Source organism: Anser brachyrhynchus (assembly GCF_964034855.1).
Source record: "Anser brachyrhynchus genome assembly, chromosome: 1".
NCBI lineage: Eukaryota > Metazoa > Chordata > Aves > Anseriformes > Anatidae > Anser > Anser brachyrhynchus.
This window is the reverse complement of record NC_137694.1, coordinates 187,937,346-187,963,911: the sequence shown is the minus strand read 5'-3', so window position 1 is coordinate 187,963,911 and position 26,566 is coordinate 187,937,346. Positions and strand designations below refer to the sequence as shown.

The window sequence follows — 26,566 nt, the reverse complement described above, 5'->3', positions numbered from 1 at the left end:
AACAATCCTGTCCTCCTTCACAAGACACTTATTAAGAATAATGACAGCATTTATTACCATTATACACAAATACTACGATGCCAAGATCCATTTTAAAATTTACAAGCTTTATTAAAGGGAACTCACAGCTCAGGACACCATTTCTAAAACGTGAAGGCAGTGCCCTACAAACTGGCCCTGCGACCTCTTTCATTATGGCAATTTTAGGTATAGAAAACAATGAAAATGTGTAATGAAACAATAGCTAGTCCTGTAAGCACAGCCATTTACACTATTCACGTACCTCCTCTCGTTCAGGGCCTGGTTCTGCCACCTTCAGAGCTGACCCTACAGACAAATGGTCTTTGGCATCAGTCCTGCAAACGCTGCTCAAACGCTCTGTCTGTCCAGTGAGATGGATGCAGTGCTTGCTTGTTTGGTATGCTTACACCTTCTGGATTCACAAAGCCCAATCCTGTTCATATTGAGGTTTCCCAGCTCTGCAGAGATGGGTAGACTGAGAATTTGGGCACAGAATATGGGACTGTCTAGAAGATACCTTAGATGTGATTTCAATCTGCTAGTTTTCCTTGCAGAATTTTTAAAAAGTTTATCCATTCCCTTATAAAATACTCACATTAAGCAAAGCTAAAATTTATGCAGTGCTTTCCCTGTCCTGAAACACTCGCCGTGGCATCCTGACTTCAGCATAACGTGCAAGCGCGGTGTTGTCTGGTTCACGGATAGCTCTGTGGGCAGGAGCTGACAGAAGGCTGATGACCGATGAGAGGGGGGAAAAAAGACAAAAGGGAAAAGAGATGGGGCTATGCTCTGCTCTTACTTTTGCAAACACCCCTTGCTGGGAGCACACTTTGGCCAGAGTGCTGTCAGGTGCATTGGAATCAAAGAGGACGAGAAAGCCTGGAGCGTTATTTATTAATATCAGAATGGAAACAAGGGAAGGATGGAAGCTGTTTACCTTTCATTCCCTATTAGTCTCCTTGTTTTTTTTCCTGGAGCTAGTACAAGCTTTTGCCAGGATAATTAATTCCTCTACTACCAAGAAAGTAGTTCATCTTAAAGCAGGGAAGGAGCAATTTCAGGAGCACTAGATCTCAGAAATGTCTACAGGTCTAACATGCTCCTGGTCAATAGCTGCCATCTCCCCACTGTGTGGGCAGAGCAGGGGAAGAAAGGAAACACAGCCATCCTGTTCAGACGTGAGGAAGTCCACCCTAACAGGGTACAGCTGGAAGCCAAGCGGGTCTGTTTACCTGACTATTTCACCTCGCCTCTGTCATATTATATACAGGGGATACAGGTCGTATTATGTACCAAAAGCAAGAAGAAAAATTCTGCAAAGGTGATGCTTCAGGCTACCTGCTTCTCTACCGGATAGCTCATTTGCTGATGTGATTAATACCAGTAGTAGGGGTACATAAAAGACACAGTTTGAAATCTGTTTTTGCCAAAATGGGAACAATTAGATCAAATGTTCTTTATCAGGAAGGATGACCTGGTAGTAAAAGCACAGGCCTGGGATTGCTTACAGATTCTGCTCGGGACCTTGCTGCAACCAACCAGAACGACTTTCAGAGTCAGTGAGGATCTGATTTCTATGAGGAATTTTGCATCTCTTATCTACATGAGCTATGCTACTTGTACAAGGACACTTAACTGAAGTATAGACAGCAATCTTCAGCTCCAGCAAAATCAAATAATTGTGTCTTCAAACACACCATTTCTTTGAGAATATGAAACACCAAACCCCGTCTCCCCACTTCAGGCCAGGCTTATTTCATCTTCTTGCACTTTGTAGGTCACACAAAATGGCCCAACAAGAGTGACAACAGAATGGGCAATGTTCTCTGGGGTAAGAAAACTTCAGGAGTCCCCAGAGGTTGCAGAAATCTACTCAGGGTTTTACTATCAACTTTTTCAATGGGTGGAAGATCAGAGTAAAGCATGACCTGAAAAGTAAAGCCTGACCTCAGTGAAGCCTGATCACCTAGGGAAACGTACCCTACTAGATAATCGGCATAACTGCTGCTGGAAATTGTACCATGAACCATATTTATGACCATGTCCAGCAGTGATTGAGCGTGAAACTTCTTTTAGAGCCAGGTTACACACTTATCTCCTCATCTCAGATGTAAAATGAAGACTCTGCTTACATGTTTCACAGAGAAATGGAAAATCAGCGTCAGGTTTGTAAATATGCTAAGATTCTAAAATTCCAAAGGAGTGTTTAGCAGAAATACAAGCTGATATGAGTTGTCACGCTGTAACTTCACTTCTGCATTGGACATGGCAGCTACCTCATAAAAAGCTTGTCACACACACTCACTAATGGAATAATCTTTGATCCCCGCTGGTCCAGGGGCACCAATATTGAACAAGTAGTGGATGCGAAACACAATGATTTTGATTTTCCTTTGGTTGTTTTTACTTTTGAGTTTTTCTGGTTTCAGACAAGGTCAGAGGGTCAGGCAGGCATCATATTGCCTACAGAGAGATAATGACTACTATAGTCATAGATTACAGTATTATTAGTTTTATATTTCTAAGCAATGTCAAAAGATATCAGAAATCTCTGGAACCTCTGACCTAAATGCTGAAACACTGTTTATATCATCAACTAGCATTTCTCAGAAAAAAAAAAAAAAAGTTTATCTTCTTAAAAGAATCGCAAATACTTTTCAGTCACGTGGGTTACAAGACACTGTTCTGCATCCCATTTTCTGAATCAAATGGCTTATCACAGTTAAAGTATAATTCCACAAACAGTTCAAGCTATCATAACCTGGCACTGATGCTGAAAGAAGCAACTCACTGCATCTCACCTCCAGCCACCCTTCCCCTCTCGTGCACACACATTTATGTGGCTGAGCAGTGAACCAGACCGAGAATCCCCCCTAAAAAAAAGGGCAAAAAACTATAAAACGGTTCATTTTCAGCCCTCTCAGTTTAAGGTACTCAAGCTATTTGTGGAACCAAAGCATGAGAAATTGAAACTGTGCTCATCAACTACTTAAAAAGAAGACATAAACGTAGTCTTAGCACTGATAAAGAAAAAAGCCCACTTAGTTGTTACCGATATAGAAAGTTTTATTTTCTTAATGATTCACAGAGCACACAGGGTATTGTGTTATCTAAAAAAGCAAGAGGGTGTTTGCTGATGGGATTTTCACATCACCTGGTATCAGACTGGTAAGTCACACACCAGGGTTTTGAAATTTCCTCTGCCCAGTGCATGGAGAGGCAGGCACTTCCCGTCAAACACCGGATCACAACTTGCACACCACAGGTGGGATTTAGTTCACCCAGCGCTAAGCACCTAGGCCTCTGCCAGTCACTGCAGGCTCTTTGAATACTCAACGAATAGTCAAATGACTAATATCAGCACTTTCAGGGCACAAAGCACCGCAACCGGGTGACCTACATTTAATGACTACTTCAGGCTAAGACATTTTGCTGTAGAAGTGCTATTTCTCTCCGTTAATGGAGTCTATACAATGTAGACATGGACTTATAAATGTCAGCATTTGTCAGATGAAATTTGCTGTTCATCTCTCAGACACCTAAATTCCCTACCACCTTAGGTACGTATCTCCCAAATAATGTTTCTCACAGTGAAGCAACTTCTTCTTTTGCGGGGGAAGGAAAGAAGGAAGACAGGACATGACACATCACTGCCCTAAAACAGTGTCCTTAAGAAAAAAGATTTTCACCATTATTCTATCAAAATGTAACAAGTTTGAGTCATCGTTTAATGGCATATAAACAGAATACCTACTGTGACATAAGTTTGCCAAAGGAATCTTCATTGTGTCTTTTAAGCTGTCAGCATGGTTGGAATCCATGAAAGTGTGCAGCTAACATCAATGCCTTGTATTGAGAATTGAACTGTGTCCAGCATAATTCAGTGCGTATTATTCCTAAATTACTGCATCCCTGCTAATTCTAACACTGGCCTCCTCAGCTACATTTGCTAATCACAATAAATTGTAGAGTATTTGGTTTTCTAAATGCCTGGATATATGAGCTCCTGGGGAGATGAGACAGATAAGCTCTTTTCGAGCTCCAGACTCGTAAAAAAACTAGAAGAGAAGAAAAACAGCTTACCAAAATACAACTGGTCTGATTTAATCTGTGTTACTCCCAAGTTATGTGTTACACCACTTGGATCACAGGAGTTAAATGGATGCAATCGTGGTGTGATACAGAAGGAAACAGGCCTTTTGTCCATTCTTTTTATTGTAATAAATGTAATCTTGGCGTGCTCTTTTTGGTAAATACGGAAAAGTCTGTATCTCAAGGAAAACATGGTGAAAGTTCAGTTATTAGAGAGACATGACAGAAACATGCAGGAAGAACATCTGGATCTAGACATGGTATTATTAGTATTTGCTTGAAATATACTACGTACACAAAAAGCAGCACTTTGAAAGAAGAAAAATTATCCTGAACAAAATCTCCAAACAGCAAGTTTCAATGTTTATCTCTAATTTAAAACACTGGCCAATTCTAAAAATAGATCACTAATTTCTAAAGAAATGGTGTGCCACCAGTAGGTCTCTAGACTTGATGGTACTCTAAGCAACTGTGGTACTTTCTGCATTACACTGCTGTTACTATAGCACTACATAGACTGTACTTATAAAGAGTTGTGGAACTGCTATTCACTGCTATTTATTGCATTAATACTTCCTGAATTTCAACAAAAAGTGAAATGTAGACTTTAGAAAAGAAAAATATATATATATATATGTTTCTGCCTTCTCTTCCACATACTTCCAGCCAAACAACAGCATTACTGTAATACCACTTCAAAAATATTTACACAGTATTAGTGGGAAGGCAGTTAAGCAACGCTACTTGTACATGCCTGAACATTTGACCGAGGTAAAAAACAAATAAAGCTGACAAGTATCTTTCTTTTTACTAATTTTTTACTATCTATTCCAGCTAGAACAAAGAACAAACTAGAACAGATGTTTGTGCTTTTGCAGAAATGGAAAACAGCAAATCCATTTTCTGAGGAAAGGAAATGGCTAGTGGGAAGACAATAATGTTTTCAATTAATAAGCAAGTGGAGCACACCTTCGAATTTTCACTTCATTGAACAGGAGTAGGCTCATTTCATAAAATACAGAATTTGTATGGTGCGTGCCTATCATTTTTGGGTAAGTGAACAATGTATTAAAGGCATCTTTAAAACCATCATAAGAAATTTTGCTTTTGTTGAAAGTGAGTAGATAACTTGAAATAAACACCCCATCAAGAGAAAGAGAACTGCTGAGCTATTAATTTGATGTATAATTACTGTTAAATGCTATTGACTTTGGGATCAGAGGAATGGAGGGTGGCATATGCATGCCAATATTTGAAAATGCCTCTGAAGCTGTTTGTGGAAGAGATGCAAGTAGGACTGAAAAGTGCCAGAAAATATGTTTAAGAGCAGAATAAACACACGCCTAGTAACAGAGGCTAACAGGGAACTGTGAGTATGGCTTTTGGAGGTCACATCTCAGTAATCTAGAAAAGTTCTTTGAGTGATCATGCAGACACAATATGCTTCCATTTCAGAAATCTTCTGATGAAGTTATCTATCACAGACTCCTACCGCGCTGCTAAGGAGGAATACCAAAAAAGATGCCAAGAAATCAAAGCTTCTTTTCACTGCTAACTAAAAGGCAGAGGAAAAAAAACAACAACAGCAACCAACCAACCAACCAACCAAAAAAAAAAACAGGAACAAACGGTTGCTTTTCTTCTACAGTTAACAGATATTACCTGACAGTCTCACAAATATATGTTCAATATACACATAAACGATCTGGAAAATGGAGGAATAAAAAGGGACAGTTCTCCGACGATATTAAATTACAGATGTTAATAAAAACAAAAACTGGCCGCCACTTGCTGCAAAAGAATCTTGTGAAGCTGAATGAGCATAAGATAAACAGACAGATAAAAATTCACTATCAATAAATACAGTCAGACACACTGGAAAAAAATGGACCTAGGTATTATTCTCTACTTCTTACATGATTGCCATAATTCAGTTTTTCACAGTGCAAGAATTGCAGCCAAGTTAATAGTCCAGCAGCAAATTTACAACACGAAACAGGTGGGGTTTTTTTGCCCCCCACAAACTCCACAGTTAAACTTGGAACTCGTGGCTACAAGATGTTTTGTATATCAAAAGAGAAAATGAATATAAAAGACAACTTAATGGCAAAAAAAAAAATCCACCCTCAGGGGCTATTAATTTCAAAACTGTAATATGGAGTCTGGCTTCAACATGTCTACACAACAAACACCTCACAGGAAACTGAGATGGCATGCTATCTGCTTACTCTGATCTTACACTGCTTTCCTGAATATCCAGTGTTAACCACTGTCAAAGAAAGGATACTAGAACAGAAGTAGATTGGATTCAATGAAAAGCAGCCATTTTTATGTCCTGTGATGTTACTGGACACTGCTGGCACCCAAGTAATTCACAACTGAGAGACAAAAATATTTGCATTTTGGACCTATGACACTGATCCTAAAATAGCTTACTTTTACATGCAGAAATAAAACAACATTTAGCTATTGAGGAAATGAATCAAAACGTTTTGGGAAATACCTCTAATGGATTAAACAGACTCTCACTGAAGACTACAGCATCAGCTTGTAAAGAAATAATAATTAAAAAAAAAAAAAAACACAACAAAAAACAACTATCATTGATTAGAAATAAGGCTTAACTAAACCACCAGAGCTGAACACTTCCACTCAGAGAATTCAGGGTAGAATCCATCACGAACTGGGGGAGGATATCAACACCCAGACAAAAATCACAAGACACTTATTCTCAAATTAGCAATGAAGATCCAATGGTAGCATTGATGCCTGGAATCTACCACACTTAAACTCCAGATGAGACGAACTACTTTTTAGAAGTGCCTGTTTCTTTCCATTTACTGTAAAGGCAGTCTAAGTGACTAGTTCAGATGTAGAAGTCTTCGTTAGAGTTGTCTAAAACCAGATTAAATTAATCCAACAGCCTTGGAGGCTCACTGAAGACTGACTTAACTTTTATCTGTACCCATTTCGTATACTGAATTCCTCCATGCAGTGCAATACTTGCAGAACAAATTACTTAGAAGACACACATGGATGATTTTAACAATAAATAACAAATTTTCAAGGTACTCAACCTCAGAGTCAGAAAATGTTCTAAATGTGAAGGAGCTACTTACATCAGTTTTAGGTCGTGCACCAGTTGAGACTGGGTAAGGTAAACAATCTAGATCCTGGTAGTCTACTCTTCTGTTTTTCCAAGATCCCTTTCCTTGATAATCTCCATAAAAGCTCTTCTCCACTGGAACAGGGCACTGTAAGAGAATTTTAAAAATCCCTGTAAATAAAGGCAAGTCATAAATATTTTTAATGTGAACTGCAAGAAAAAAGCACTCGATTTTTATCTTTTTAAAACTTTTTTTTTTTCCTGTGATGTAAAGTAAACATTTGGCCTCAATCTTTTTTCCTAAAAACACCTGCTTCAACATTTTTTAATTTTGGTGTAAAGCAGTTTTCTTAATAGCTAGTATATACAACTGGATAATTTGTAAATAGTTGTACATCTTCCTGAATATCAAGGAACTGAATGACTTAAATAACTTAAATGGATACCTAGCAAACTCTCATTTTGAAATTACAGACCCTGAACTTTCCAAATCCACTTTTCTTTGTCCAACAGGTACCTGGCCACACTGAATTGCACAATGTTCCCCTATGTATCCTGATTTGTTTCAGAAGAACAACAAGGTGTGTGAGCAAGAAGCAAGCCAAGCTGCAATTCAGCCTTGAAAAGGCTGAGATACCCAACAATTTCTTTGCCTGTCTTCACTGCCAGTCAGGCTTCCCACATCTCTTGTTTTCCTGAACCTGCAGGTGACGGCTGAGGGTGGAAAGTCCCTCCCAGTGTAAGCAAAGAGCAGGTTCAAGACCACCTGATGAAATGGAACAGGTACACGTCTATGGGGCCTGATGACATGCATCCCAGGGTCCTGACGGAAGTGGCTGATGGAGTTGCCAAGCCCCTCTCCATCATGTTTGAAAAGTCCTGGCAGTCAGGTGAAGTCCCTGGTGACTGGAAAAAGGGAAACATCGCTCCCATTTTTAAAAAGGGTAGAAAGGAAGACCCTGGGAACTACAGACCAGTGAGCCTCACCTCTGTGCCTGGCAAGATCAAAGAACAGATCCTCATGGAAGCAATGTTAAGGCACATGCAAAACAAGGAGGTTATCCAAGGTAGCCAGCATTGCTTCAACAAGGGCAAATCATGCCTGACCGATCTGGTGGCCTTCTACGGTGGAGTAACTGCATCAGTTGGCAAGGGAAGACTGACTGATGTCATCTACCTGGACTTCTGTAAGGCCTTTGACATGATCCCACATGACATCCTGATCTCTAAATCGGAGAGAGATGGATTTGATGGGTGGGCCATTCAGTGGATAAGGAATTGGCCTGAAGGCTACAACGCAGAGACTTGTGGTCAATGAGCTATGTCCAGGTGGAGGCTGGTGACGAGCGGTGTCCCTTAGGGGTCTGTCTTGGGATACTTTTATATAATACTTTGATAATACTTTTATCAATGACATAGACAATGGGGTCGAGTGCACCCTCAGCAAGTTTGCAGATGACACCAAGCTGAGTGGTGCAGTTGATACAACAGAAGGAAGGGATGCCATCCAAAGGGACCTGGACAAGCTAGAAAAGTGGGCTTATGTGAACCTAATGAGGTTCAACAAGTCCAAGTGCAAGGTGCTGCACCTGGGTTGCAGTAATCCAAGACATGAATATGGAGTGGGTGGAGAAATTGAGAGCAGCCCTGCAGAGAAGGACTTGGAGGTTCTGGTGGATGAAAAGCTCGACATGAGCCAGAAGTGCTGGCTCGACATGAGCTTGCAGCCCAGAAGGCCAACTGTGTCCTGGGCTGCATCAACACACGGGTGACCTCTGTTGGTGGAGGGAATGTGATTGTCCCCCTCTGCTCTGCCCTTGTGAGGCCCCACCTGGAGCACTGCACCCAGGTCTGGGGACCCCAGCACAAGAAGGATGTGGAGAGCTGTTACAGTGGGTCCACAGGAGAGCCAGGAAGATGACCAGAGGGCTGCAGCACCTCTCCTATGGGGACAGGCTGAGAGAGCTGGCAATGTTCAGCCAGGAGAAGAGAAAGCTTTGGGGAGACCTCACTGCAGCTTTTCTATACCTAAAGGGGGCTTATAAAAATGATGGCGACTTTTTGCTCAGTCAGATAATGATAAGACAAGGGGGAATGGTTTTAAACTGAAAGAGGGAAGATTTAGATTAGACATTAGGAAGAAATTCTTCACTCAGAGGGTGGTGAGGCCCTGGCACAGGCTGTTCTGAAAAGCTGTGGCTGCCTCATCCCTGGAGGTGCTCAAGGCCTGGTTGGACAAGGCCCTGGGCAACCCAGTCTGGTGGGAAGTGTCTCTGCCCATGGCAGGGGGTTGGAACCAGATGATCTTTAAGGCCTGTTCCATCCCAAGCTGTTCTATGATTCTATGAGGATCTGTGTTTGGAGCAATCAGGGAACCAGGCTCATGGATACACTGCAGAACAACCCCAAACTGTTATTTACAGTCCAAATCAGCCCATTTACTGGCTGCTCTTCATCACAAGAGGACAAATTTGCTGCTGATCTGTAACGGCAACTGCCCAGTTCCCAGAGAATGTGTAAGATAAAGTTTTGTTCAATGAAAGTCATCTCTCTAATATTAGATTGGGTAATTATAATCAAGCAATTTCTGTGTTACTATCCGTGAATGATATATGACAAACTAAAAAATGTGATTCTCATTCTTCAGATTTCAGATCTGCTGGTTGTTTTGCTGTTTTTTATTTTTGTTTTTCTGTACTGAAACTGAGTGTTAGACATCAAATAGAAATGAAGTAGATGCAATAAACACATCGCTTACTGTGATGCTGTTCTCTCTCTGCTGTTTCATTTACAAAATACCTTCTTTTAAACTGCTAAAAAAGACTTTTCTTATAGGAAAGGTACAGGTTTGAGAGGATGTGTACTATTAGTTGCAGTTCTCCACAGCTAGCAGTTTTGCTGCTGGCCTATTCAAATAGTCTAGCTTTTTGTATTTAGAGCACGTATTTATAGCATTGGTGAGAGAATGTTTCAGAAAATAATTTGATGACAGAATTTTTTTCTGATCTCTTTTCTGCATCAGATACTGAGTCATCCAGCCAGTGCTACTGCCCAATGCTCTTTCCTAAGCAGTAACTTGCACTTTGCACATATGTAAAGTCAGCCCACGGGAAATGAAACTTCTTAACATTTTCCTAAGTTATTATGTGTTTTAGAAATTTTCTTAAATTTATTCACCAAAATACTGTTAGGCGCCCCTACTGTCACTCTGTAACTCCTATAGTATCTATTCACCAAATCTATTCTCATTAACTAGCAATTATTTAGACATCTTCCTGCAATATTTGCTCAACAGAGTATTATTGACAGATACCTTCATGATAGGAAAACTTAAAGAATAATAAAGTATTAAGAGTTACTGCCACGAGCAGATGAAAAATTATTCAGTAGAAAAATGAACTGGCTCAACCCAGTGATTAAATTATGAATATATTCCTCAGACACAGCATCTGCCATACAAAATAAATGCTCTTTCATCTGTTTAAAACTGCCCATGCCCTCAAGAGACCAATTTTCAGAGCAACAGCTTCAGCAAACATGTTGCCACTCATTCAGTAGTCACCTACTTTTGAAACCTCAGACCTACAAGTTGGCCTTGCATCTGTGAGCACTTCTCCCCAAATCTCTTTTTAGTCATCATTTCTTGCTTCAATTCCCACTTTATATAATGTAAATAGGATAAAAACATATGAAGAACCCATGAGTGGCTCATCATTTTGTAGAAGCCAAATGTACACAGTTACGAGTAAACATATGTGAGATAGACCTTCCTCCAATTCAAGTTTCATTGTGAGTAAATATGTGGAACAAATTACAAGCTATATTAAGCTATATTATTTGGTCCATGCCAAATGGGATGAATTGATAAAAAATAAGTTACTCATATAACTTGTACAAAAACTCTTGGCTTGTTCTTTTTCTTCCCCACTGCGACGGTTATTCTGAGACTTCCCAAATCAGCTTCTTCACAGTAAATTTATGGAGAGATTTAGGAGGATGTATTACTTTGCTTTGACTATATGTTGAGGTCAACCAATTTGGAGGCAACTAATTCTTAGGCATTTAAAGTAGGACAGACAATTCCCTTGTTCAGAAATGGTTTGAGTACTGATACCTTTGCCTAACCAAACCATGGCTTTTGCCTCAGGAGAACAGGCACAGCCATAAAATCACAGGTGTTTGGATCACCAGTTAGCAAAATCAGACTGGCTCTCAAAGGGAAGTGCTTGAACTCTGATGGCTTCGATTTCTCTTTCAGGCTAAAAAGCAGACTACATTGCCACTGCATTCTGACAGAAGACATTGAGCAGTCTCCTACAAGAACACAGAACACTGCCCACTAACAGACCGGCGAGTCAAGACAAGTGAATGTTGAAATGAATTCAGTTGGACAGAGCTGGTTGTGACTTGTTGACATGTACAATAAGAAAGAAATGATGGACAGGCCTGGCCGCTCTTCCTAACACTGTCACTGCAGAATATGGAAATGCATACTGCAAAGAGAGATGCATGATTCTGAGCTTCCCAACTCGAAGGATGCAAACATTTACACCGTGATCTTTGCAGACATTTACTTAAAGAATTTATTTTGACAAAATGAAGCAGTAGTGATGGGAAAAGCATTCAAACAAGCTCAACTTCCAGGAATTTCATGCCAGCACTAACATTCAGAGCTGCAAATCCAAACAACTCTATCTTAAGAACTGACTTTAATCATAGCCTAAAGCAGAGAACAAACACTCCTACTTCTCACACTGTTCACTTTCCAGTTACTTGCTTCTATTTAAAAAAAAATGCTTGTTCTAAAGTTGCTAAAATTATATTGTTCCTTCTTATTCCTGTTTGCCCTACAAATAGCTTGGGTAACTGATGACACCTGCCATCACAAAATATTCTTAAATACAGTAATGCACTTCTAAATAAAACATAATACCCACAAATATTAATTGAACCCTTTTCTGCTGTTACGTCTTTAAATAAACAGTACAAGTGTAAATAGGCTAACAGTGACACTTTAATTCACAATTTTCTATCCTGAAAAATTGCATCAAATGCAATCATCTAGATCCAAATTCCCCTCTGAAAAGGGTGTTTAATGGTTTTAAGACACGTTGACAAGTTCAATCCTATGACATTTGTTTACTTGGCCTGTAGCTGTGTCTAAGCAGCTCATGAGGTTTTGTTATTATTGAGTCAAATCTTTAAGTTACTTCATCCCTGAAGCTGAGCTCCTCAACCTACCCAGAAGCACAACCAAATCTGAAAACCATCACTCGATGAGCATCTGATAGCTAAATGTTAGAAACATATATGCCACACACGTTCTTACCAGTTGCTTGTGCCTTTTGGTAGAGGGAGTGCTGGAGGGAGAAGAGCCAGCACTCAGAGCTTCTTCAATATCTAAATTCAGCTGTTCCAGTTTCTTCATAAGACATGACATAGAGTCTGACCATTCAGATCCTTTTTCTGGTTGGGTCTAAAACAAATCAAACATACGTTAAGTCTTAAAGCATCCAAGCTTTTTGTGACTTGAAGACTCATTTTTCTGGCTAGTCTGCAAGAAGAATGCTGACCAGCATTTTCTCTGTCCACGGGTAACTTTCTCCATTTAGAACGTTTCAACTACACTCCAGTCCTTATGAAACATATTCATGGTTGCTCTTCATACCCAAATGATCGTGCTCCACCTCTGCGTCTGAAGTGCTTTCTAACACTTCATCTTGGGTGAACCACTGCCAGCTCAAGCTACACATAACCAAGGCTGAAACCAAAATAACTTCAATGTCTCGTCCTTAACCGACTTCCATTTTAGCATCTCCATTGATTGCTTACTGTCAAGAAGGATCAGAAAAATGAAGGTCATCACATACCTGTATTTTACTCCTTACTATAAATACAGACCTAATTAAGTCTTGTAACTTTCTTCTGTATATCCATCAGGAAAATCGTCCTGGATAGTCAGAATATTTCCTTGGTCTCAAACATTTTCTGTTTTGATGGATGCATTTTCCCTATTTATCTAAACTGTTTCACTGTGTAATGAAAACTTTAATCCTCTACCGCAACTGCCAAAAATACTTTTCTTGTTCCTTTGTTCCTCAAAGTGCCTTTCAGGGACTCCCATTGAGTATCTTCCCAAAGCAATCCCTGTGCACGCTGCTGTGTTAAACCTCATTTTTCTCATTCAAATCACTTATAAACATTCCCAAGAAAAATACAGTCACAGTGACCTCCCTGTCACCATGGGGCAGTTACAGGTCCATGCATTAGTCTCTGTCCTGAAGCTGCTTTCAGTTCTTTAATATTCCTTATTTTCAGAAACAACAGATTTTTGCACAGAGGATCATTTTATGGCAATCAGTTTTAAGAGACTGTGCATACAAACAGTAGTATTACATTGCCAGCCTGCCAAAATCCTCTGAGTATCATACCAACATTCCACAATACGCAGGGGAGCTAGATAAATATTATTATTATTCTAACTTGACAAAACTTTGTGGTGATTTATTTCCTTATGATGGTTTAGCAAGTAGTACAGAAAAAAAAAATGTAATTTGTTCACTATCATAGAAAAAAACATTACAAATAGAATCCAGAAGGCTCACTGCAGTATCACATTGACACATCTTATTTCTAATGGAATTGCACATCTTCACCACCACAACTGAGTCTGCCTCTGCAGATCTTCAGACACCCAGTCCCACATTACCAACAGAAGGAGAAGCTGGTATTCTTTTAGCGGGCATTGTTTAGAAACACAGAAACTTAAATATCTTTAATATTCCAAATCTTTACAATTTTCAATTTTTTATGAGCTCTAACTGAATATTCTTTCTGAAATACTGTTCAAAGTGTTAAGCTCTATTTCAACTCTGTAGCTATTAAATTCATTTAAACAATTAGTTTATTACTTCCCATTGTCTTCCTAAACATTCTAAAGTAAAATACAGGATGCTCCCCAGAAAGTGAGTATCTAAAGGCACTCCTCTTGTTGAATCCTTTCTGAGCAAGATGATCTGATGCAGGAAATGTGAAGGAAATGAAAGAAAATATTATTTAATTTCTGTATTTCTGGAGGTTGCACAAGTGTCTCAATAATTTAGATAGGAAGATGAAAAATCATGGAGACATTAAGAAAGGCTTATAAATATTTCTGATGAAGATTTCAAATGCATGTAATACTAAACGTGTGATATAGTGTTACAATAAACAATACAGCTCCATGTGTTGAGAGGCACATTTAGCTGTTGCATTTGATTAATACTTACCTACTGGATCAATATTTCTAGCACTCATCAGTACTTTGTGATGCTTCTGAATGGGCCAACCCCTGAATTTATTTTTTATTTATTTTCCTAAGTTTCTTGTTTTACAGTAACAGAAGTCAGACCAGAGTCATTTCTTAGAAATTCACGTTTCCCCACACTATAACTCCATTTTTCTCCATTAAGTTCTGTCTTTTCTAGTTCAGTAGGACTCTGTAGTGTGTCTACTGAATGAAGGGGATGAGGAAAAAGATGAGTTTTCATTATCCTTCAAAATAAAGCTAAATGGGCCTACTTAACAAATGCCATTGACTAATTGGAAACTCAGCACAAAAGTGCCATTTGGAATAAGTGCTGATTGGCTACATATTTCAAAGGTCGCCTGAAATTCCTGCTGAAACATGATGCTACTTACATTCAGAAATATACAGCTTGCACAGTAGGACTTCTAACAAGAGAATAAATTCTGCCTAATCCATTCGCAAGGAACACAGTTTGTCAGTGTTTTGCCCTAGTAACGAGGCTGGATGCTGTGGAAGCGCTCAGAAGAGCGCTTTTCAGTTGCAGTGTATCCTGCCCATACCAACCGCAGAGGCAGTGGGGTGGGAGCATCTCTGGAAGCTTTTGCATCTTGCCCTTCAGGAGGGAAAAAGCCTGAGTCTAACGTATCTAAGAACCACAGGCTGTTTTATTCACTGTTCTTCCCCCTAAAAAAGGTGTACAGGGAGAACACTCCTTTCTGTATCCTTTTTATTTGTTGGAGCCAGTCACTCGAGCAGCGCCTAGGAATACTATTATCTCTTGAAGACCCTGAAAGGCTTAGAGACAGAAGCGCATTACAGGAACGCTTTTTGTTAGTTCCACCTTGGACAACCCTAGACAGATGAACAGTAGTAGAAAATAAGACCAGAGTATCCTGTTAAACAATTTTTTCGAGGTGGAGCGACTTCGTTTGGGAAGATCATGCCACACATTAAGCAGAGAAAAGACATATTGGTCTTGAATGTCAACTGCTTTGTCACATAGATTCCTCAAGTCACATATACTCTTTTAGACAAAAAGATTAAAAATCTAAAATACAGAAGTATTGTCCTCTGTGCTAATTATAAGCTAAGTGGGATGCACTTCTTTAAAATTAAAGCAGTTATTAATGCAGCTAGTATACTTCAGACAGTTATTGTATACGAAGAACTAACCCAACTGTGTAATGTTTAGTACAATACATTTAGTGATCAGCCAAACATAAGATTTAGTTATAGATTGCTACTTCGTATGGCAATCATAGCTTATTTTCGAACAGCAAGCTTAACGTTTTGTTACACGTACTTTCACAAGCAGACTCTGTGTTCACTTACATAGCTGGAATTTCATTGCTACCAATAACAAATTACAGAGGTAAAACTGGGTACAAGATTACGGTCCATCTTCTAAACAATTACTTGTTCATTCCTTAGATTGAGAAGTAAATACATTCCAGACATTCAACTATTTGTGCCTTTTCGACCAAAGGCTTCTGCACCCTGTTTCTCAGCTTTCAAGTGTTCTTCACTAATCTTATTCAGCAAAAACATCTGTGATTAAAGGCATATTTGTGTCAGTGTTTTGCCCATGAAGCTTGTTGCAATAGGCATAATAGCTGCCAGCAAATCTAAATTTAAACTGAAAGAATGTGGCAAAAATGAACAAGTCCATATAGAACACTCAGAGGTCAGGGTTAACCTTGCTGCCAGACCTCATCCTATACTGGAAGCAGCAAGGCTTCCAAGGGAAGGGTTATGAGAAAATTACACAACTCTAAATTTATCTGATAACATGTGGCTTTCCCTTCAGAAACATTCAATAGGTCCAATTGTTCTGTTAATTAATGTATTGTAAAACTTCTAGTGATAAATTACTAACCTCCAAATATAAAAATGCCAGTGCTATTTAATCCTCCTCCCTAATGGTAAATTGGTTTAGATAAAATTCTCTCTGATGTACAAGCGAGATCCACAAAGAATGATTTTGTGGAAGAATTTCAGAGACCAAATACCCATGTTTTGCTCTTGCTGCAATGAAATGATGGGGCTCCTCTGTTCTCAAAAGAAGTTCTGTATAAAAGGTCTCTCAGCCACTGGTGGCTTTGCCTACAGGGACTGGGGAAGGAAGCCAGATTGGATCCATATAAATAATCCTTCTAAAAAAAAAAAAAAAAAGGATATAGAATACAAAGGCCTCTTATTCTCAAAATAGATTTATGCATGCTTTCTATATTAAAGATAAAATATTTCAAAGGGAGTTTTGCCTTCTACCCCACTATAGCTTTTCTTAAATATTTACAGAGCCTTTAGATGGACAACTGCGTGCCACCTCCCTCCCTGGAAGCAGGTAAAGCAAACTCTGCAGCTAGCAGCCTTTCCACTTCTAACAGTTATACTGCTATCCATCAGAACGGATCAAGGAAAGTCTCTTTAACTTCTCATGTCAGTAGGCAAAACCACAAGTACAGTGAGGTTGCTGGGAAAGATCTGTAGGGACACTGCATGAAGTTCAGAGTTCTGGATCTTTCTTATCCACAAACGTGGAAGCATTCACCTAAGATGGGCTATTAGCATCTCAGCAGTCTTCCCAAAGAAAAAAGGCATAAATACTAATATGAACATAGTGTTAATTTAATCTGTTTTAAAGGAAGTACATTTCATAGGATCAACCCTTTTCCCCCAGACCAATGATGTTTACACTTCCTAAATACGACTGCGCATGGCGCTGCATTTTCCTTCTTGCCCAGTTGCTTTCTCCTTTGTGCTTCTCTGCCTGTCTCAAGCTACAGAACTCTTCAGGAAGGTTTTCAGTAGTGATACAAGCCATGCGCATGTGAATCTGACCAAACTTTCTGAAGGTTTGATGATCTAGAGCAAATTAAACTGATCTTTAAAGACACTCGTGGTTGTTTCTGGCTTCCATTTCCTTCATAGTACTGTCACATCACTTAATCACACAGGCTGGCTGAGGCTGGCAGGGCCCCCTGGAGGCCCCTGTTCCCACCCCTGCCCAAACAGGGACACCCAGAGCAGGCTGCCCAGGACCACGTCCAGGCGGCTTTTGGAGATCCCCAAGGAGGAGACCCCACAGCCTCTCTGGGCAGCCTGTGCCAGGGCTCCGTCACCCGCCCAGCACAGAAGTGCTGCCTGGTGCTCAGAGGGAGCCTCCTGGGTGCCCGGCTGTGACTGAAACACTGACTTGGTCTTCTTCCACTAAGCTTAACCGTTGGTTTCTATAACCTATGTGTTTGTGTTCTAGTAAACCATTAACTATGTCTTTGAAGATAAATACAGTATAATATAGAAAAACAGTGTGGAAATACTAACTTCAAGACATAGAACCGTAAGGATATATACTCCTCTCTCTCCACCCCAACCCCAAGGATTAAAAGTTGCAAAACGAGCATGAAAAAGAACTCAAAGAGGAGGTACTAAGTGAAAGTAGCATAATACAACCCTTACCTCATTTCTAGTATTTGACTTTTTCAAGGGAAACTAACATCATCTTAGAAATACTCATATATATAAAAAAATATATAATATATATATGTGTGTGTGTGTATATACATAAGGAGTTGGTTTTTATATATATATAAAAGGTCTTTGTTTCTCAAACAGTGAGTTGGTAAATACAGCCTCTAATTTGCAATCAACACCTTGATTTCACATAGTCACAGAATGGCTGCGGTTGGAAGGGACCTCTGAAGATCACCCAGTCCAACCCCCTGCCAGCAGGATCACCTAGAGCACATCGCGTGGACGGCATATAGTGGTAATGTCCATCAACTAAAAGAATATAATCCTAAAGTCGTGCCCCTCTTTCAAGGGTTCGTACATCAATTTTTAAGGGCTGCTGCTCTAAGTTGGGCAGAACTGAAACACTGGTATCAAAGGAGGCTTCCAAATACTAGATTACAGAAACATTGCCCAGATGAAGAAACCTGAGCTAATTTCTGGGGCTGAAAGGGATGTGCCAGCATAGCACTTCACCTCTGACAAGAGAGAGGGATAGGAAGGTAAAAAGAAAGGAATTTAGTTGAAGGAAAGGTGTGGGGCAAAACGTTTTCAAAAACAACTGTACACTACTGCAGGGTTTTGAAGTGCAGTAGCCCATTGTTCCAGATAGCCTAGTATGAAAACCCCGTTGCAGAGCTTTTTTGTTTTGTTAGCAAAAGCAACTGGTTTCATATTGGACTTTTCATTTACAAAATGACAATGTAAAATGGCATGCAGTTGCTTTTAACATAAAATTTTAATTTGGGTTTGCTCAAATGATTAAAAAACCCTTCTTTATTTTCCCAGTTCACAACGCCTACAGCACAATTCTCCACCTTCTAACAAATTATGATGTCAGGCAACACCAAATTTCACAAACAGGCTGTCTGACAAGCCTGCACTGCCGACACATGCTACAGGACTGGCACCGAACGGCCAAACAAGCTGTCTGAATTGACATCTGCTCCCGTTTCAGCATATGAATTATCCTCTTGGGTTATCCCATCTTCAGCTGCTTCAGACCAGACGCCAGCTCACCGTTTATCTATTCTACCACATCCTTCACTGCAAGGTGTGGAGGAAGTGAGTTGTACTTCTTGTATCCCAAACACTCCTGCTCTGTGCAACAAATTCCCAACTGTCCTTTTGCATTTAGTTTGGCACCTTCTGCAGCAGTGGTTTTATCTGAGCATCACCATTAGGGATCGCCAATGTCAAAATAGTTCACGCACACAGGTAATGACGCGTTTAACTTTTACTTAACCAGAAATTACTAACTTCAAAATACACTAACTCATACCATGACTACCTTGAAAATGCAACTTGAATATGTAACATGCCTATTTGTATCTCCCTACAGTGTTTGTTGACTAACCGTGTGTTTCAGACCGGGTTTCACCAAAGCTGAGGGGTCTCATGCCACTAGATCTGTAAGAAGCTACATACTCAAGCTACATACTCTAAAAGGAAACTTACAGAGCCTTCTCCCAGGTGTGTTTAGTTGCACCAATAAACTACTTTTCAGATTGCAACTGGACTGTTCTCTTAAAAGAAAATGTATAGATCATTGTGCTTAGCCAGGATGCAGAAGAGCTGGGCTCAGCCTCATTTTTGGCCTAATGTATTTTATATCAGCCCTCAGCAGGGAGAAGAATAGTAGGATTTTGGTACTGGGTACACCTGGCTGTGCAGGAAGTTCCTCCTCTTTCTTGCTGAAGAGGAAATAAGCACAACAATAATCCACTTTATCTGTTATGACACCTGCCTTGATGGCAACAGAGCAGAAGTGTTGAGTTTTCACCAGAAACTATGCTCCATGAAACATATGAGACTTGCTAAGACTAGTGTACTGGTCTTCCCGGTCCTACAGCAAACAGGACTTCATCCCCAGGCTAAACAGATGAGTTACTTCCATCACACACATCTCTTATTTGTCCAACAAATCTTGAATTATTTTTGCACAGGCAGAGCTACAAGAGGAGAACCTATGCACATAAAAACTTACCAGAAACTCTTCCAGAAGGTTGAAAGACACTAGCCTATGTTTTCTAACAGTTGAGAAATCCGCGCCCTTCTCTTCTGGGGAGGACAAACCACTTAACTGGAAAATGGAAATACAGCACTTCCTTCTTTACAAAGAAAGCAGCAGCCACCATCGCATTTTGTGACGACGTTCATCTTGGGATATACATGTAGGCTGTACGTCCATCAAAGTGACTCAATAATCAGCCCCAACTAATCAGCCTCCCAGTTAAGGTTAGCAACAAGCTCTTAGTCCTAGATTGAATTATTTCATTTTGGCATACACAGGAAAAAAAACAACCAGGAGACCTTAAACTGAGAAAACAGCCCAGAAAATAACAAAACCCCCTAGTTTATCAATGCCCAACTAGCCTAATAGCCAGTCTCAGACAGTGGTCAGCAGCTGATGCCTGAAGAAAGGGTGTAAGAACTGAGGAATAAAACAACTGGCATTACACACGGGATGCTATGCCAGCTTTCAGTACCATAACCTGCAAGTTATATCTGTATCACAAGGACGGACAGCAAACTGAACAGGACTTTTACATCATGCAGACAAATTCTGACTGTGTCCCAGATTATTGTGGTTTTGACCCAAACATACTAACAAATCAGTGTAATTCTGGGTGTACTCTTGGATCATAGCCAACAAAAACATGACAAGCAGAGCTCCTCCATTTGGGCACTTTCACCTGGACATTTACACTACAAACTGCTGCAAGGTCCGCTGCCCACTGTGAAACATCCATCTTACACTAAATGTGAGCACAGCTCGATGGACGTCCAACACTTAAGAATTAATGATTTTTTGGGGGTGATGTTTGAGGTCTTTGCTTAATAAGTGGCATAGTCTAAACACCAGACCATTGTAGTGAATAAATGCTCTAGTCTGATCTAGGCCTTTCAAGATACCAGTGAAAAACAGGGCATGTTGCATCTCAGTGCATGAGTAGGGATTAAAAAAATCCCACACATTTCTTTTCCAAAGACTGAATTGCTGCTACCTCAGTAGCATTTTAAATGCTAACAAGCCTTAAAGCTCAAACGCTGTGCTTGCATGCTACATAAATCCCTCCTTATACTAAAATAAGGAAACCTTTATGGAGACATGCTGAGTCCTCATCAGATCCTTGCTCTTTTCTGTTCTGTGTGGAAATGAGAACATGTTTCTCCCATACTGAAAGTCATTATGATTTAGAAGAGCGCAGGGTAGACAAATTCCCATGTGGAGCCCACAGAGGACTCCCCTGTGCCATGACCATGTCGGACACTGATGTGTACAGAATAAACTTTACTCTGGTCAATATGAGAAAGGGAAACAAGTGAGACTTGTGGAAAGCACAGTGTTTGCCTGGAGATCAGTAATTCAAAAGTAACATGAAAATGTAAATTCCTGGAGATTAACAGGCAAAAATAACATCAAGAAGAGTAACAGTAGATACAAGCGACAGTGCTGGTATTATCAAAAATGATCTCACAGCCCATGTAACACTTAGGAGACGTCAGACATAAAGCCCATCAAGTGTAAAGCAAACTTTGGGGAAAAGCCTTCAAAGACCCCAGAAGAAAAGTCACCACCAGGCTTAACTGCAGCACAGACACACTGGAGGAAGCGCCAGTGCCTTCCTCTTGCTGCTGGCCCCTGAACAAAGTGAGCTGCGTGGCATACCCCAAACTGGAGCCGGGTGAGCACTCATCTACCTGGAGCAACCCGAGCCAGCATGGGCACCCCACTTGCCCCGCTGTCAGCTGTGGGCAGCAGGTAACTGTTAACAGGTCGCTGTGGCATGCTGTGCTTTCCTCATTACTGCTACAGCTAAAGTAGGCCTTTGTTTAGTACTAGTAAAAGAGTAACTAAAATTATTAAGACGATATTATTAGTTAATAGTTGAATTAAGTGAGGATTTGTCTACTGCCTTGATAACCGGCGCTAATCAGTCAGCTGTCAGAGCGCACTCTGATGAAAGCTGGTGCTCGGCGTGCAGCCAAAGGGCATTACAGGTGCTGAGAGCGGTGAATCGATCCCTGCCTGCCAGCGCCAGGGACACCCCGGCAGTCTGACACTACACTCGCGTCATTTTTCTGAAAATACCAATGTCAACATCTCCTAGAACAACTCCAGAACAGATTCTAGAGATTAAGATGGTAAAGGATAAAGACAGAGGTGCAGCAACAGCCGGCAAATTGCTCTACGTATATGAAGAGCCTATCGTGAAATGCTAAGTCCCAGAATACTTAAAACATAATAAAAAATAATTGGTAATAACAAATGCTCCCATGTATTATGGCACAGCTGTTCACTGTTGTTTTTGTTTGTTTGTTTGTTTTGTTTTTTTTTAGAGTAAGAATCATATGGTACTTCCATGGGGCCTATATATAACACACAATTAATAAAGCCGCTCTTGACAAATATGAAACTGGTAAAATAGCACTTGTACTGTCATTATACTTACGACAAAAGACCAAAATAAAAGAAAAAATGTACAGGACAAAAAGGGTACTTTCCAAGACTCACAGGCATTTATGGGGTTCTTTCAAATTTCGTATTATCCCCTGCCCAAAAGTTCTCATGATCTACTGTTGAAGAGAAATAACCAGGCTAGCAATACCTTTCTAAGCAGAAATTAGAAATTAATAGAGAAAATAACTGATGAAAGGCACACTCCTGTATTAAAAGAATACTCAAGGAAAGCTCTGCAAAAGGGAAGAATCTTTGGTGGTTTTGAATACCTGGTGATATGGAAAAAGGCAGAACGTGAATTATGGTAGAGCGAGAGAATAGCTGAAGACTGTAATAACCCTTCTAAACGACATCCTGATTTTCATCCAGCTAACAGTAAGGAGAAGACATTAGTCCCAAGCCCAGAAAAGCAATTAGGCACAATCCCAAATCTTCACCAAAGTTTGACACCCAAGTATCCATGTTTAACTACTACATCTTAACATAGATTAAACGCTACCTATGGATTTGCTCTGAGTTAAGTATATATTAATATTATACATATATTTTTAATCCATGACTGTATTAACCAGTCTTGAAACTCCTGAGGCACAGATTCTGTGCATTTATGACAGACGCACTCGTAACACCATGGTGGTTCGTGATGAACCTCATTCTGAAGCAGCAGCTTCCACATCCAGAGAGCCTCCCTGGAATTTCGGGGACACAATACTCGACCCCCGCCCATTCACGGGCGGCACAAAGACTTTTTTCCCCTAAAAATCACACAACTGAGAAAGAACAAAGAAATGCTTCCTACGCTTCAGCCCACAGAGCAATTTGTTACCGTTATAACCCTCACGCCATCAGACCGCACCCAGACTCTTAGTATTTAGCAGAGTAACTTTAATATAAAACGACTTTCCACCCTTTGCGCGGGCAAGCTTTATTTCAACAGAAATCACAGGGCAGGGAATGCTGTCTTCACATTTCTAAGGCCAAGGGCAGAGCCCATTGCCGCCCCCCCCAGGGGCCGCCATGCTGGCGGCGGGGCTGTGCGAGGAGGGAGGGGGGGCGGGGCGGCTTCCCGCCCTTCCTTCCCGCCAACAATGGCCGCCGCCCGCGCGCCCAACGGCCCCAGCGCGCGCCCGAGCCCGCCCTTTCCAGAAGCTCGCGCGCTCACGGCGGGAGAAGGGGGGGGGGGGGGGAGGAGGAGGGGGCGTGGCCCCGCCCCGGCCAGCGCCCCGAGGTGCGCGCGCAGCGCCGCCCGCGCCCTCCCGCCTGCCCCGCGCCCCGCCCTGCTGGGGACGTGCCCGGAGGGGCGGGGCGAGGCGGCGGCCGTCAGCTCGCGGGGCGGCGGCGCCACCTGGCGGGCGGCGGCGGGAGGCGGCGCCCGCGGCTCGGGAGCGCGCCCTGGCGGCGCGGGGGGGGAAGCGCGCTCCCGAGCCGTGGGGACGGGGGGGGGGGCTGCGTGAGGGGGCCGGGAGCGCGCTGCGCCGTGCGTTGGGGGGACCGCTGCCCTCTCCCCGTCCCTGCCGGCAGCCGCTGGCCGCCCTCCCGCTGAGGAGAAAGGCGAGCCGTGCCTGCAGAGGGCGAGGCTGAGCGCGGAGCCGCGCTCCCGCCCGCTTTTCCCTCAGGGCCGTGAGGGGAACGAGCCCAGGGAGGCTGCGGGGAGCCGCCGGGGTGCCCCGGGCCGTGAGGGGGGCTCCGGGCTCGCCCCGTGCCCAGCAGGCTCCGTCCCGCTGCGTCGTGTCGTGAGGGCTGCCGCCGCCGGGCTCCTTCACAAAATGGCTCCTCAGGGCCGTGCCTCAGTTTCCCCAGCTGGAAACGTCCATGCAGAGTTACCCGAGGTCTAAAATCATCTAGACACACATTTTCAGGAGCATTTCTGCAGTTACACGAGTTAGACTGCCTCATGAGCATCCAAGCAGAGTTACCTGAGATCCAAAATCATCTCACCACAGATTTTCAGAAGTATTTCTGCAATTACACGTGCTGTATAAGCACCACGCTTAAACACCTAACTGCACAAAATATCTACACACGTGTTTCTGAGTTGTACGTGGACAATGTTCTGTTGTAAATGAAAGGAAGCCAGGATAAATAGCGCTGGCGCAGGCATGACCCATTCTACTTAACTTCAGAAAAACAATTCTGTCAAACCTGATGTTTGATTAAATTGCCTTGATTTTGGTAGTCTTTTATGAATAGCAGCATCTGAATGGATAATTTCAGACACTTTCACATGTGAAAATTACCCAAATTCTAATAGCTAGGCAACGCTGGCTATCAGAGGTACACTGCTCCAGCTGAAATCATAATTTTGTTTGAACCACTCGATCCTACAGCAGTTTCTCTTGGTACAGCTCATTGCTTTTGCTAGTGGTGAGGCAGAGCTCACCTCTGGTATTTCCATACAAAAGGAGACTTCAAGAGGGAGAAAATTTTTCAAACTCCTATATTTCAGCCCAGGACAAGAGATAAACGACTAAAATTGAGTATTTTTGAGTACTGAGGATTTAAAATTTATCTATTTGGTCTGGCGTATTGAAATGAGACTGTGCAGTTTTGGAGAGTCTCTTTTTTGATCTTTCTTGTGATAAGAATAAGTGTTTTTTTTCAAAGACTATTACATTTGGGAGCATGAAAGGGAAGGACATGAGGAGGGAGGGAGGGAGGAAGAGCAGAAATCCTGGATGCTGGAAGCCGAAGTCAGACCATAATCACCGTTCCTTTAATTAAGAAGAGTAAAGTCTGGCAAAGCGTAAGATGAATATTTGGAGGCTCGGCCTCCTACCTTGACATCACGGCACAAAAGGCAATCAGGAGAAGTTGGTCACAAGGAGAATCAAGGTCTTGAAGCCTAAACTATGCTACAGTACAACTCCTAGTGCCAGGGGATCTTAATTTTAATTGTGGTCCTTTGTCATTTGGTTCAGCACAGATGATAATGAATAAAATTCCAATTTCTAATCTTCCACGATAAATAAATCTCAAACATATTGGAACAGATCTTTCAAAATAGTTTTAAATGGCTTTTAAAAATCCGTTATTTTTTTATTTGCTGCAGACTGGTCTAGTTTCATTTACTTTTTGTAATAGCCCTTTCCTTTACATTTTCCAAGAAGTGTTCATTATCGGAATTTATAGTTTTAATTAAAATGCTAAATAAATTTCCTCAGAGTTTCTTCCATTATATTTTATTCACCCTTTATTTAAAATAATTATATTTTAATTATTTTATGTTTTCTCTTTTTTTTTTTTTGGCCTGGTGTCTTAAGAGAACAAAGTCATATTATTCAGACTTGGTGCTTGTTCAGCTGCTGTGGAATTTCACCCCCTACTTTTGAATAAAAAAATTGATATGCAGTTCCATATATATATTCCTAGATAGCTTCAAGCCAGTTTGAAAGATAGGGAGAGATATCAGAGAGATCAAACTTCAAAGTTTGATCACAGTTTGGGTCTGGACAGACATGAGAGAGTCGACTGACTGCCCACAACAAGCTAAAGCCGAGGAGATACCAGCCCTGAGTGTTTCTGAGCAGCTGCTGATGAGCATAACTGAGTGGTCGGAGAAAATACACTTGGTTTTATAAATGACATTTTTTTCTTTCATAGAGGGCAATTAATCCCTGATCAAGAAATAGGAAGAAATACTGCATTGTGAGGAGGGTGTTGGCCTGTTGGGTTCTTGTTTGGTGTGCCACTCAGTCCACACGCCATCATTTTCTTTCTTACAAGGAGGAAAGGGTTCTCTCAACATCTGTTGAGAAGGAAAACTCCCATTTTTTCTGCGCAGCTGGTCCTTGCCGAGCCCCAGTGAAGTTGGTGAACTTCATCGCAAGCCCATCTCTAATGTACTTAGTTCCCTTCTGAATGTTGGCGAGGGTGGAGAGTATTAGGTTAAGAGCAGAACCTAAAAGAAAATAAAATAGCTATCTTATGTGGCAATAATTTAGGTCTCTTAAATGCTGTACTGAGTCAGATGGGACCTCCCTCTGCAGGTCTTCAAAGACGCCGATGTCTTTTCCTCTGACTGTGTACGGACTTTATGTGCCTGACATGGCAGATTGCTTCTCCTATGATGTGAAAACTGGATACG

General features: G+C 41.3%; 1 protein-coding gene across 8 annotated transcripts in view; it reads right to left on the bottom strand.

Annotated features, from left to right (window-relative positions):
• The window catches only part of STARD13 (StAR related lipid transfer domain containing 13), a 297,430-nt gene that overhangs the window by 211,225 nt on the left and 59,639 nt on the right, over positions 1–26,566 (bottom strand). For 6 of the 8 annotated variants that reach the window (XM_080568407.1, XM_080568405.1, XM_080568400.1 and 3 more), the window contains exons 3-4: positions 12,549–12,695; positions 7,233–7,367 (exon numbers count right to left, since the gene is read on the bottom strand). In XM_080568407.1, coding sequence (XP_080424533.1) covers positions 7,233–7,367; positions 12,549–12,695 — 282 coding nt within the window. Of the gene's footprint in view, positions 1–7,232; positions 7,368–12,548; positions 12,696–23,308; positions 23,520–26,566 lie in introns of those variants that run through there. The other 2 variants (XM_080568412.1, XM_080568410.1) reach the window with 2 other exon arrangements.